The sequence below is a fragment of the Natator depressus genome, chromosome 1 (genome assembly GCF_965152275.1).
Source record: "Natator depressus isolate rNatDep1 chromosome 1, rNatDep2.hap1, whole genome shotgun sequence".
Taxonomy (NCBI): domain Eukaryota; kingdom Metazoa; phylum Chordata; order Testudines; family Cheloniidae; genus Natator; species Natator depressus.
In genome coordinates, this window is record NC_134234.1 from 45,236,373 (window position 1) to 45,249,814 (window position 13,442).

General features: G+C 39.4%; 1 protein-coding gene across 4 annotated transcripts in view; it reads right to left on the reverse strand.

Moving 5' to 3' along the window:
* The window catches only part of LNX2 (ligand of numb-protein X 2), a 90,810-nt gene that overhangs the window by 26,891 nt on the left and 50,477 nt on the right, over positions 1–13,442 (reverse strand). For 3 of the 4 annotated variants that reach the window (XM_074958858.1, XM_074958867.1, XM_074958875.1), the window contains exons 3-6: positions 11,924–12,407; positions 2,810–3,057; positions 2,259–2,399; positions 1,259–1,458 (exon numbers count right to left, since the gene is read on the reverse strand). In XM_074958858.1, the coding sequence (XP_074814959.1) occupies positions 1,259–1,458; positions 2,259–2,399; positions 2,810–3,057; positions 11,924–12,324 (990 nt within the window). In that variant the 5' untranslated portion in view covers positions 12,325–12,407. The remainder of the gene's footprint in view (positions 1–1,258; positions 1,459–2,258; positions 2,400–2,809; positions 3,058–11,923; positions 12,408–13,442) is intronic. The other variant, XM_074958885.1, reaches the window with a different exon arrangement.

Below are 13,442 nucleotides of genomic sequence, written 5' to 3' on the forward strand. Positions count from 1 at the left end.
AATTTTTTCCCATCTAGAGTCACTTTACAGATACTTATAGCTTTTGGAACCATAACTGCCAGCTGCTCAACAAGAATTTCTACAGCTTCAACAGGCTCATCATTCTGGCAACTCATGACTCAACCCTTGATTACTGAAAGGCTCTCATTGGCTGCTGGGGTTAGTGACTGGATATAGCATCCAATCAACACCTGCAACTGCCTGGTTTTGAACATATCTTGGGTTACTTTTTGCCAACCTCTGTCATAATACTCTGTGATAGTAAAAGGGCTGGTTTCTCTAACATCAGGAAAGGAAGGTTTTATTTTCTGAAGTCCATACTAATTTTATTTAAAGGATACTAAAATTTCCCAACCATGTCTACCTGCTGGATTTTGTGTGTGTGTGTGTGTATAAAAAAATACAAAAAAAAAATCCAGCATATGGACAATCTACAACGAGGTGGAATTGTCCAGATTTGGCAAGGAGGGGGCATTTACTATGGTATGTCGGATCCTAAGGACAGTAATACTTAAAGTACCTGAAAATAAAATTAAAGAACTCATTTGAAATAAAACAGAACCAAAGCTTTTAATATTTTCTTCTGCTATTTCCTCATTCTTCTAGATTTATTATATAGTTATAAAAAATAATAACCAAAGTTATTTTATCTGTTAATTTTAAATAGGAAAAATAACCCTAATATTCATAACAGAACATTTCAAATCACATGAGTGAAGGACTTCACCACAAAATTTTTGTTTTTAAAACATAATTGTTGATTTCAAGTAATAAGGAATGGCAGGGCAGCTGCAGCTGGAAGGGAACATTGCAGCCTAGTTAGCATAACAAACAAGGCAAAAATCAATCCAGTAACTCACAAATGCAATTGCAAAAGGCAAATTAAATTAAACTTCCTAACCAAAAATAACCTTTGCTTTCTTCGGAGGGGGTGCCTATACCTCAAAAGAGGAGGAGGAGAGCCTCAGACCATTAAAAATAGAAAATAATACACTCAGCCTTTCTTATCCATTTTAAAAGCTATTGAACAGAAATAATTATAGGAAGCCAAGCCCCATGAACTATGTAAATCATTGGTATCAGTAGTGGAATAACAGACTCTGCTCAGTCTGAATAATAATTTGTTTTTAAACTAATATTGCAAAGCTAACATTTACATAACACAGATTGGCAAGAGAACTACCACCATCTCATAATATACTGTACAGCAATGACTGAATGCATGCAACTAGATAGACAATTTAATTAGATTCCATACTTGAAGTATTTGGTCTCCAGCAAGGAGTCTTCCATCTCTGGCAATGATCCCATCTCGATAAACCTCTTGAATAACAATGTTGATCAAAGGAGTTTCATTGCCACCCACTATGCTAATTCCTAACTCAATATAAGGATTGGACCGGTGAATTTCAATTGTAGTGATTTCTCCTTCGGGCAAGGTAGGTGGCTGGTGGGTTGCTGACAAGTTTAAAAAAACAAATAAAGAAAGGTTAATATATTTTATATCCCAGTACATTTTCAACACTGAAAATTATTGGAGGACAATATAAGCACACCAGACGACAATGGTATAATGCAAATAAAACAAATTGGATTGGCTCCACTGTTTGCTGAAACACCTTGGTTAACAAAAAGATAAAGACCTAGAATAAGTGATCAGTATCCATGCACTAAGAGAAAAAGTTAGGTATTACTTTAAAAAGAGGATATTCTGAACCCTTTGGGACCTAACCTTTAATCATAGAATATCAGGGTTGGAAGGGACCTCAGGAGGTCATCTAGTCCAACCCCCTGCTCAAAGCAGGACCAATCCCCAATTTTTGCCCCAGATCCCTAAATGGCCCCCTCAAGGATTGAACTCACAACCCTGGGTTTAGCAGACCAATGCTCAAACCACTGAGCTATCCCTCCCCCCCATTATTATTATTTAAAAATAATTATCTTCTTTTTCATACATTTTCTTTTTCAATTAGCTCTTTCAAATGTTTCAGTTTATCTAAAGTTCAGTTTATAGAAGGTAATAATAGAAAAGAAACATAACATTGTGAGTCCAAATCTAAGAAGTTAGAATTACATATTTGTCACTCCTTCCTTAACCAGTTCCGCACGACAGCAACAGCTGTCACTGATTTACAAGGTCAAGGCAAGAAGCAAGCACCCCTCCAAACACAAACACAGACAGCTAAAATGGAAGAGGAGGATGCTAATGAATGGTGAGTACACAGCCTACAAACAGGAAAAGGAAGGGGAAAGACCACCTTCCTCTGTGGTAAGGCTCAGTGTTTCCTCTCTAATATCGCAGATGCTAGAGGTGTTACTGTTAGTTCGATGCAGATGGATGCAGGAGTTACTCAGTTGCCTTTTCGTTCGAACAGGACAGTATTCCATAGGTGGGAAGCCTGTTGATCCAGGGGGAAAAAAATCTCATCTTAGAAACCAGCTTCAGCAATTCTATAGAAAACACATTGCCTCAATGTAGCTATCAGACCATTAACAGAACGCAGACATTGACATGCTCTACAGTACCGGATAGCTTTGTGTTATACCAGTATGATACTATTGCAGTAAAAACAACAGATAGATCTTTCCCAACTAATTGTGTTTTCATTCAAGTGCTACATTTTCAAGTAGAGAACTCTTTGGGGAGTTTAACTTTCCAATAAGAATCACTATAGGACAAGCACAGCAGTTGGAGATGTAGGGTTTGTTATTTGTTTGCAGGAGATAAACTTACAATTATGTCACTTTAAGTTTCTAGGTTTGATTTAGACAGATCAAACAGAGAATTAAAAAGACAAACATGACATACCGTCTGCTACTGTGCTCTCTTCAAAGGCAGGGTTGTCAAGGCCAGGCTCATCTGTCCACGCAGGAAGAGTAGTTGGTGTAAAGTTCTGATCCACTGGCACAGGTCCTGGCCCAGCATGGTCTGTATCTGGAGATAACGTGCCTGGGTGATCTATCACACTCGGCCCATTTTCATTCTCAGCTTCCGTCTGCAGTTTGCTAGACTTCCTTTTCTCCAGTACAACCCTTCGATGGGAAGCTCCAGGACACCTAGAGATGGACTGTCATGTTACTTTCAAATATATATCAAAAGTGGTCATATTACACAGCACAAAACGCTTGAACATTCCTGTCCCAAATTTCATGCAACCCACTTCCATGGCTCTCCAAGTCCACAGCGCCCACTGCTTCCATGTTCCCCAGTCACCAGCATGCCTTCCAGTCTACGTCCTATCAGTCTCTTGCTCCCCTTCCAGGCATCCTTTCGTTTGCCATCCATAGAATGCCCCCTTCCTCATTTCCAAGAACAGGTATCACAGTTCCATGCTACCCAATCCCTTACTCTGAGTCCAAGCCCTGCCCCCTTGTATGCCCCCTATTCAACTTCCCTCCACACTGTGACGGGTTGGATCACAGAAACCCCTTTGGGGCTGTCAACTCCTGTGCTAAGACCACTTCTGCCCCTGCTTTCCCTGCCAGCTTGGGACTCCAGCACCCTGTCTTGTTGAGCCAGACAGGCCAGTCTGCTCCAACACAGACCCAGGGTCTGAACCATATGCCCCAAAGCTGCAGACAACTGAAAGCAGCTTAAGAAGTGTGTCTGTCTTTAACACTCAGATGCCCAACTCCCAATGGGGTCCAAACCCCAAATAAATCCATTTTTCCATGCATAAAGCTTGTACAGGGTAAACTTATAAATTGTTTGCCCTCTATAACACTGATAGAGAGATATGTACAGCTGTTTGCCCCCCAGGTATTAATACATACTCTGGGTTAATTAATAAGTAAAAAGTGATTTTATTAAATACAGAAAGTAGGATTTAAGTGGTTCCAAGTAGTAACAGACAGAACAAAGTGAATTACCAAGCAAAATAAAATAAAACACACAAGTCCAAGTCTAGTACAGTAATAAAACTGAATACAGATAAAATCTCACCCTCAGAGATGTTTCAATAAGTTTCTTTCAGACTGGAAGCCTTCCTAGTCTGGGCATAATCCTTTCCCCTGGTATAGCCCTTGTTCCAGCTCAGGTGGTAGCTAGGGGATTTCTCATGATTGCCACCCCTTTGTTCTGTTCCACCCACTTATATAATCTTTTGCATAAGGCAGGAATCCTTTGTCCCTCTGGGTTCCCACCCCTCCTTCTCAATGGAAAAGCACCAGGTTAAAGATGGATTTCAGTTCAGGTGACATGATCACATGTTACTGTAAGACTTCATTACCCACTTGCCAGGCCACATGTATAGAGGAAGACTTACAAGTAAAACAGAGCCATTTACAGTTAATTGTCCTGGTTAATGGGAGCCATTAAGATTCCAAACCACCATTAATGGCCCACACTTTGCATAACTACAATAGGACCTTAGAGTTATATTTCATATTTCCAGTTTCAGATACAAGAATGATACATTTATACAAACAGGGTGACCACACTCAGTAGATTATAATCTTTGTAATGATACCTTACAAGAGACCTTTTGCATGAAGCATATTCCAGTTACATTATAGTCACACTCATTAGCATATTTTTATAGAATTATATAGAGTGCAATGTCACACACACTTCCCCTCCCATCACACCAATCCATGCCTCGAATAGGTAGCATATCAATTTGTATTGCTTAACAATTTAAAGCTTTCTTCTGAGTCAGCTCTATATGAGCATGGCCAAGGCTGTAGCCAAAAATAACAAATAAAGCGGGGGTGGGAAGGGAAGAAAAAAATTCTACATCCTGCTGTCACCTGTGCATGCATAAGTTTTCTGAACAGAGCATTTCTCTACCCCAGGCTAGTATACAGGGAGCCAGAACCAGGGCTTTCTTCAGCATGGTTAAAAAGACAGCAACCAACAGATAATTTCAGGCAGGAAAATAAAAAATGCACAGTCCTTAATTTACAAAGTTTCCTTTTAATTAGTATAAAGCCTTTTATTTTCCCAGCTCCTCTTGCTTCCTGACCTATGGATGGGTTGGAAATACACATTTTTCCTTTTCCCCACACTTGGTCCTTCCCTCAGAATTCCACTACCTCCTCTTCATAACTGCTTTAATGAGCCCCTAGTTAAGCAGTTCCCAATCTACTTAGTGGTTTTTTGTTTGTGAGTTTCCTATATGTTATTTATATGCGTTGACAACTGTAAGCTCAAAGGGTACTATACAATGTTATGGTGATCTTTCATTTATATAATGATCTTACATTTACATAATGCCTTTCATGTACATTGGTGATCAGGTCTGGACCTGGGTCTTCTGTCTCATCCGTAAGATGGAGTGTTGCCAACGCTCATGATTTGATCATGAGACTCATGATTTGAGGTGTTTTTCTTAAAGCCCCAGCTCTTGGAGTCATGAGAATCTCAGTTTTGTTTTTTTAAGAATACGTTTCTAGCCCTCAGGGCTGCAGAGCAAAGATTGAAAATGTGAGTCCCAAAAGGCTCAAACACCAGAAGACAAAACAAATTTATTATTTAAAATTTCATGATTTTTAAGTCAATATTATATTTCAGGATCTGACTCGTAATTTTAAATGCTTCAGTTGGTAATACTGAAAAATTTCCAGCAGCACAGTTCCCCCTAGCACCACACTGGGGTTCAGTATCTACACCAAAGGAATCGAGTTTCACTTACTGAAGCACGAAGATTACTGCCTGTAGAAGGTTCCCTATCAGTCTCATTAAAATATTGATCTGTTCTAACTATCAGTCTAGCTCATGAGATCTATAGACATCACAGTTTAGGGGATATGGATGCTGGGTAATCTAGAATTTTATTTTGATACTGTTAGAGAAGACTTTTTTTTAGAAATATTTTTGAAGAGTCCTGTCTCTGTCAAAACTACAACCAGCTTTACAACCTGGTGTCAATTCTTCCATAGGGTGTATTTCTCATATGTATTTGGCAGATGACTAAAGTCTTCACAAAAAAAATAAGGTTTTGGTATTATTTTCCTAAATAGGAACTTTATAAACTGAAGTTAAAATGAGGAAATTTCGATAGCATGATAAGTATGTCCAGTGATCCCAGTGTACTTTTCATGCAGTATTCTATGTGACTAACCCATTAAAACATAATTAATCCAATTTACAGATAACAAATGCTTGTAAGAAGAGCCTCATGAATGAGCTAGAATGGATGATGAAATGCCAGTCAACATTGGGTGGGAGGACCCAAATAATCCTTCAGGTCAGAGGAGGGGTTGAGTTGCAGAGATCTCTCTTCCCTCCACCCTTTCTTGTGCAAGCTAGTCCTTGACCTTGACTATAGACCTAGAATATCTATCTATCCTATAGCAGTATATAGATTCTGATTACTATACAAACAGCTGAAAGTCTGTGCTATTGCACAGGTGTAATTCATAAAGTTGTGTGTGTAAAATACCAAAAATGGCTGAGAACTTAAAAATTGGATGGTAACAGATTACAGATCACAATGACAATTGAACCTAGTGATAGTCCAAATAAAAAGAATTCTCAGCTATGTTTATAGCTGTCCCCCTCACTTCACACTGACTCAACAGACACTCTAGGCTAAAGGGTAATGTTTGGGGTTATTGCGTGCTCTGTTTGGGTGATTATGTTGATTTGTGTGTTTTGTGCTAGGAGAGTTGTGTGGATTTGTGCAGGTGGCAGTTGGGTATAGCACCAAGGCCAAATAATCTCCCATCTGTGCAGTCTCCCTCATACAACCAATGCAAATGTGGCAAGCAAATTAGCTATAGAGTAGAAAGCAGTGATTGGTTGACTTCCCTGATCTTATAATGGTCTAGGACTCTAGGCATGGCATAGATACATGTCATGATAATACTGCAGCTGCACACTTCATAGTGTAATTAGTAAAGTCAAATGGCTGAAAACTTAAACATTGGAAGGCAATAGACCATGAACCCTAGTGATGATTCTACCTGGTGATATTCTGAACAAAAAGAGTTCTTAACCATACTTGTAGCTACTTCCATCATTTCACACCAGCACAGACACTTTAGGCTTCAGAGTGACATTCCTGGAATCTTATTATCTAGATAAAGGGGTTTATCATGCACAGTATGTGTGCATTATTCAAATATTGCAGCCACCCACAAGTTATGCAGGCCATTCCAAACAAGTGGCCAATACAAATTCCAGACCATACCAAACACCTTGACCTATTTTGTTTATTCCAAATATTTTGGAGAAAAGCTATTTTTGGGCCCCGATCTTGAAATTTGTTGTATATGGGTAGCTCACTGTCCTCAGGCAGAGCCCTGCTGAAATCAGTGGGTCTCTGTGAGGGCACAGAGATCGATCTTCACACAACAAGCTACATGATCAGAACTTCAGAATGTAAAATGCATTTTACTGGCACTATTTTTCATGTTATTCTATCTGTAAAATCAGGTCATCTTACTTATGAATAATAGAAGAGGTGGTATTAGCGTTTTTAAAAATCTCCAAAATGATGTAAAATAGATTTTCCTTAGATCAGGGCGCCACATGTGTCAGAGCTAATGTATCATGGCCTACCAGGACTAGGAGCAGCAGGCCAGCAGTAAACCCATGCACTGGTGGTATCTATTTGCTTTGGGAGTGTGTGGGGGGGAGGACCCAAAAAACCTCCAGGAGGAGGGATTCCATTGTGGAGATCTCTTTTCCCTCCACCCTTTCTTGTGCAAACTCGGAAGCTGGAGGAGGGGTAAGAGCAGTGATGAGGACCCCTTCTCTCAGTAGCCAGGAGGGTCAAGAGTGGGAAAAGCCACAGAAAGCTCCTTCACCCTTCCAGCAATCGGAGAAGTTTTGGAAGGCTAGAAAAGCTTCATATGCATCAGACACTTAGTATCTAAAGACAGATATGAAAGATGAGCACCCAAAACAGGGGCCAGGGACAGCATCCTGGTAGGAATCCCAGCACTTTCCTCCTTCCCAGCAACCGAGTGTGGCAACGAGCTAGGCTTTCACCAGGGCATCTTGTTGATGGGAACACAGCTTATAACCTAGGTGAGAATAGGTGTTAAGCAAGGAACATTCAAACTCCAATCCTTTGGCTTTTCCTTACTTTTGAATAGTAGGTTTTGCATTTATTGTAATGCTTTTTTCTGTAAATCTTGCTATAGTCATGTATGAATCTACACATTAAATATGCTGGTTTCCAGCCACTGAGCAACTCAAAAGAGGCTTTTATAGAAGGTTTAAATTTAACTTTCCACAAAAAATTCCTTTTAAAGGAAGCACTAAATGTTCAGTAATGGGGGATATGGAGGAGTGTTGTGGTACCTTCTGAAGTGGCTATACTTTTTAATACTGGATGGCAAATTGTGGCTCAGCTTAAATAAAAATAATAATAAAAAACCACTAAGACAGGGCCTAAATCTTCATGTGAACCAAAACTGCATTGTGCTGGACAAAAGCTGTACCTTTCTAAAATGGAATTTGATTAGATCTGAAGACTCAGTAAGTTGAATTTAAATCAAATATTGCAGAAGTTCACTAAGGTTTTCTTGGACCTGTGTCAAGTAAATGATCTTTGATAAAGTAGATACCAATACCATTGTTAGTTATTAAACATTAACAAGCTTTCAAAATACCACATGCTAAGGAAATAAAGTACAAGAGACCCTTACAAGGGCTGACTCTAAGGGTCTGTGGTTCCCAAGCAAATCTGATGAACCTGAAAAACTGATAAATCAAGGGGATTCTAATTAAGCACTGAGAACTTGGGGGTGATTATTGCCCATGAAATCATCAAATTTGTGCCTCATGCTTCTAATTTCCTTGACAGAGTGGTCTGCATTTACCACACACTCTGGAGTTGACTGGTGGATATTACAAAATTTCTTGCAGCCTTTCTGCTTAAATTAAGCCAATTATTATTTCACTGGAAATTTTAGTTCTGAGTCTGAACGTTTTTAACAGTGAGACTAGCGTATTTCATTTCTTAGAAAAGCAGGCATGTTCATCCCAGTGCTCACTGAAGCTGGTTTGTAATATCTAAGACAAAGATTACAACAGTACTGAATTGTACATTTATCTAACATGTAATAATCAGTAGTAGTATTTTATTGGATTCACCAATCCATATCAAATCAAATTCAAGCTATGCATTTATTGCACCTTTTATGCCAGCAGAGGTACTTTACATAAAGGTATTCCAATGTTTACAAATAAGCTATATTGAAAAACAATTTTACTACATATATAAAATGCATGAAGGTTATCAGTAGCACAAGTCAACAGAAAGGGAATTCCATATACATGGTGCACAGCAACTGAAATGTTGTTACAGACTGATTGATGGGAATAAATAATGATTCAGTTTAAATTAGACCTCATTATATGACTTGTGCATTAGACACACAATGATTTTATAAAGTGCTGAAGTGTGTATGCATTGTATTTTACACCAAAGTGACAAGTCCCTGCCATGAGGAGCTTACAATCTAAATTTGACTCAATTGAGAAAGAAATGGCAAATAATGGAAGAGGGCTAGGAAGGTTGAGGGCAACAGTAGTGAAATATCATTTGAATTTAATGTTCGGGATGCATCTCTGTTTTTTTAAAAAAATGATTTAATATATTAGGGTTATACGGTTAGCCAAATCAGATTTTTTTTCACCATCATGTAGGTTAGATGTGATCCTGTCCTGAATGAAGAAAAACAGTGAAAGTTGCTGACAGAAAGCTGAATGCAAATTAAAAATAGTTATTTCACTGGGGGAGGGGATTGGACCTTTTTCCAGAGAAAGGCAGAGATAGAACTTTATGGAAACCTCCGCCTTCAATAGTGTATGTAATACATTGTTTAAAATGTAAAACGCAATGCACGTGTAAAGAGGCTTGAATGAAATAACATCTACGGGTGGAAAAAAATTTCTGGCATCAGATGCATTCCATATTTCTCTTTTATCCATCACCTCCCTCTCTTCATTTAATGCTTGACCATATTCCTCTCCTATTTTAATTTTAAGACCACCAAACCCTTTAAAATGTGACACTTATTAGGGGCTACATATTCACAAAGCTTTTCAACACACTAACTCGCTATCACTGTCATACTTCAGTTCCTCACACCAAATGTGATGGGATGCTCACATTTTTGTCGATGACGCAAATTTGACTCAGCTTGGCCCCATTTCAGTTCATGAAATAAGAGTAATAATAAAACCCTCTAAATATTTACTGAAAATATCCTGAAATATTATTTAGAAAACAAAAACAATGAAATGCCACTCAATGAAACAAAGAATGTTAACATTCTTATTACAAAAAAATGACAGTTTACATTTAAGAGTGAAAAACCACCTAGACAACACAACACAATGGTACTACTAGATAGTACTTTCCTCAATTGTGCATATAGCAGACATTGGGGGGTCAAGTTACATAACTTCATCTTCTCTAATTTGGTTAAAAGAAAAGGAGTACTTGTGGCACCTTAGAGACTAACCAATTTATTTGAGCATAAGCTTTCATGAGCTACAGCTCACTTCATCACATGCATTCAGTGGAAAATACAGTGATGTAACAGTCTTTATCTTGCTCTCCTTTCAATATTTCAAGATATTGGGGAGTAAGAGGGAAAAGAAATATAAAATTACCAGGTTTATTTTAATTTGTGTAGCAGAAGGCCCTAAACCTTTGAGTAATATCTTACAAAGAAATCTCAGAGGCCATCACTTCACCAGGGTAGCAAGTACAGTATATATTCAGGCAGTCTGGTGGAGTTTTAAGGTTTACACTGCCATCCTTTATGAGCCACCAAGCCCTCAGAAATAATCCCTGTCAGTTGCTCTATAGCAGCCATTTCTACTCCTCACCCTATAACAGAGGTGGGCAAACTACGGCCCACAGGACCATCCTGCCCAGCCCTTGAGCTCCCGGCTGGGAGGCTAGCCCCCAGCCCCCCCTCCGCTGTCCCCCTCCCCCGCAGCCTCAGCGCGCCATGCCATCAGCGCTCTGGCCCGCTGCTCCTCCTGGGCAGTGTGGGTGGCGGAGCTGTGAGCTCCTGCTGCTCTGAGCAGCATGGTAAGGGGGTGTGTGTGTGTGGGGGGGTTTGGACACGGGGCAGGGGGTCCCGGAGGCAGGTTGGATGGGGCGGAGGTTTGGGGGCGGGGCAGTCAGGGGACAGGGAGCAGGGGGGTTGGATAGGGAGTGAGGTCCCATGGGGCAGTCAGGGGCATGGGTGTGGATAGGGATCGGGGCAGTCAGGGCACAGGGAGCAGGGCGGGTTGGATAGGTGGTGGAGTCCCAGTGGGCGATTAGGGGCAGGAGTCCCGGGAGGGGGTGGTCAGGGGACAAGGACTGTTGGATGGGTCGGCGGTTCTGAGGGGGGCAGGAAGTGGGAGAGGGTGAATAGGAGGCAGGTGTCAGGCTGTTTGGGGAGGCACAGCCTTCCCTACCGGCCCTCCATACAGTTTGTAACGCCAAGGTGGCCCTCGGGCTAAAAAGTTTGCCCACCCCTGCCCTATAACCACATCATAACACAGTGCACTGCAGCTCAGTTCCTTTCAGGTCTGGAGACAGACCACAGAGCAAAAACAAGGAAGATACTCCAGAATTTACACCTCCCAAGTTATATAGCACAATCCACCCTGTCTGCTCATAAGAGACCCAATCCTGCAAAGTGCTAAGTGTCTTATTCCCATTCATTGGGAGTTGACGGTGCTCCAGAACTCACAGGATGAAACTTGCAGAAAAAAATCAAACCCCTTATAAGTGCGTCTGCTACCCCTCAAAAAATAAAATAAAATAAAATAAAATAAAATAAAACCAAACACAGTTAAGCAATGAGTGACTGACCTGTTCCAGGAACAGATTTGTCAATAAACATCTTCTATACTGAATATTTGACAAAATTTTACTGTATAAAATCCACACAATTTAGACTGCTACTAAAACTATCCTAACAATACAAAAAGTTGTACTAGACAATCCCCTCCATTGCTCACCTGTTTTTGAGATGTGCTTCCAGCTCACATCGTTGCATTACCTCCTGACATACTGAAGAAAAGGGACACAAAACAAACAATTTATCTAACAGTTTATGAACGAGAATACTGGATTTTTTGCAGAGTTTAAAATGGAGCCTTTTTCGATCCAATGGACAGAAATCCTTCTCCTGCAAAAAGTTCCTTAGGCACTTGTAGCAGAACGTGTGTCCACAAGGGGTGTCTAACGGCTGCAACAAAGGCTGAAGGCAAATATGGCAGACCAAGTCATCATCCACTTCATTCTGATAGTTGTACAAATGATTCTCCCTTGTCCAATGTTGCTGGCCACATTCAAAACACAGAGGGTTCAAGGAGGAAGTCTGCTCTACTGAAACCATCTCATCATTTGTAGTACCCATTGTACAACATATAGTGCAGGTTTTGTTTCTTCATCAGTTAGACTTGTTGTGTAGTCTTGATTTTTTACAGTGACTTATTCTTTCTGCAACATACAAGAAAATTAAAGTTATTCACGCTGTGCTACAAATGAGCAATATGAAAACACTGTTTAGAACAGTTTAAATTGTTCCAGTTTATCTAAATATTTATTAAAAATGCCCTAATTAGATTAACAGATATAAATTTTATTTTTATTTCCAGAAATCCATCATAAAAGGGTTAAAATGAAACAAACCCATAACACTAATTTTGTATTACAATAGAAACATTTTATTGCTACGTAACAGCTGTAATGTAATACAATTCCAATTATTGTGTAGCTTTTGCCTCCAAGAGGATTGTGGGTTAACAGCAAAGATACTATGTTATACTATTTTAGATTAAAACAAAACAATTAGTTTTACTAACTAACACAAATATATTCCATTGTGAACTGAGGTTATGAGGCCAATTAATCAAATGTATACTCTAAAACATGAAGAAATGAATTTCTTCAGCAACCTCAATAGCTGCTCAGTCTGTGGCATCCCATTAACAAAACACTGTTCACATGCCACATTGTGCCTATACGTTCTTAATTAGTGGATTACTGCACATTGAGGGTAACTAATTCTACCCAATATTATACATTTGATTCAAAATGTAGTAAAAGGCCGGGAAAAAGGTATGGTGTAAACTGATCATAAATTGTGTATAACTATTGACACCACACAATCAATATGTTTGCTTTTACATCTAATGAAGTTAAACACAGCACACTCACATAGAAAGAATTTACACCTAGCTAGGATACTTAAATGTCAGTCAAAGTCAATATTTAGTCCTTGCTTATTATGAGATTTATTTTCCAAACCTTAAGCATGTTAACTTTATTAATAAATAACGAGATATACATGGTCAGGGAACTACACAGCCAAGTCACCCTATCACAGAAGTTTCAGTTCTACAGTAGACCTAAAGTTCATACAAATACTGATTGGGCTCCTCACCAATTCTTATTCCAATTTTCTCTCCCTTTACAAAAAAATAAATAATAACTACTTCTGCCTCCAAGTAGCTTTGTGACTACAAATGTTTT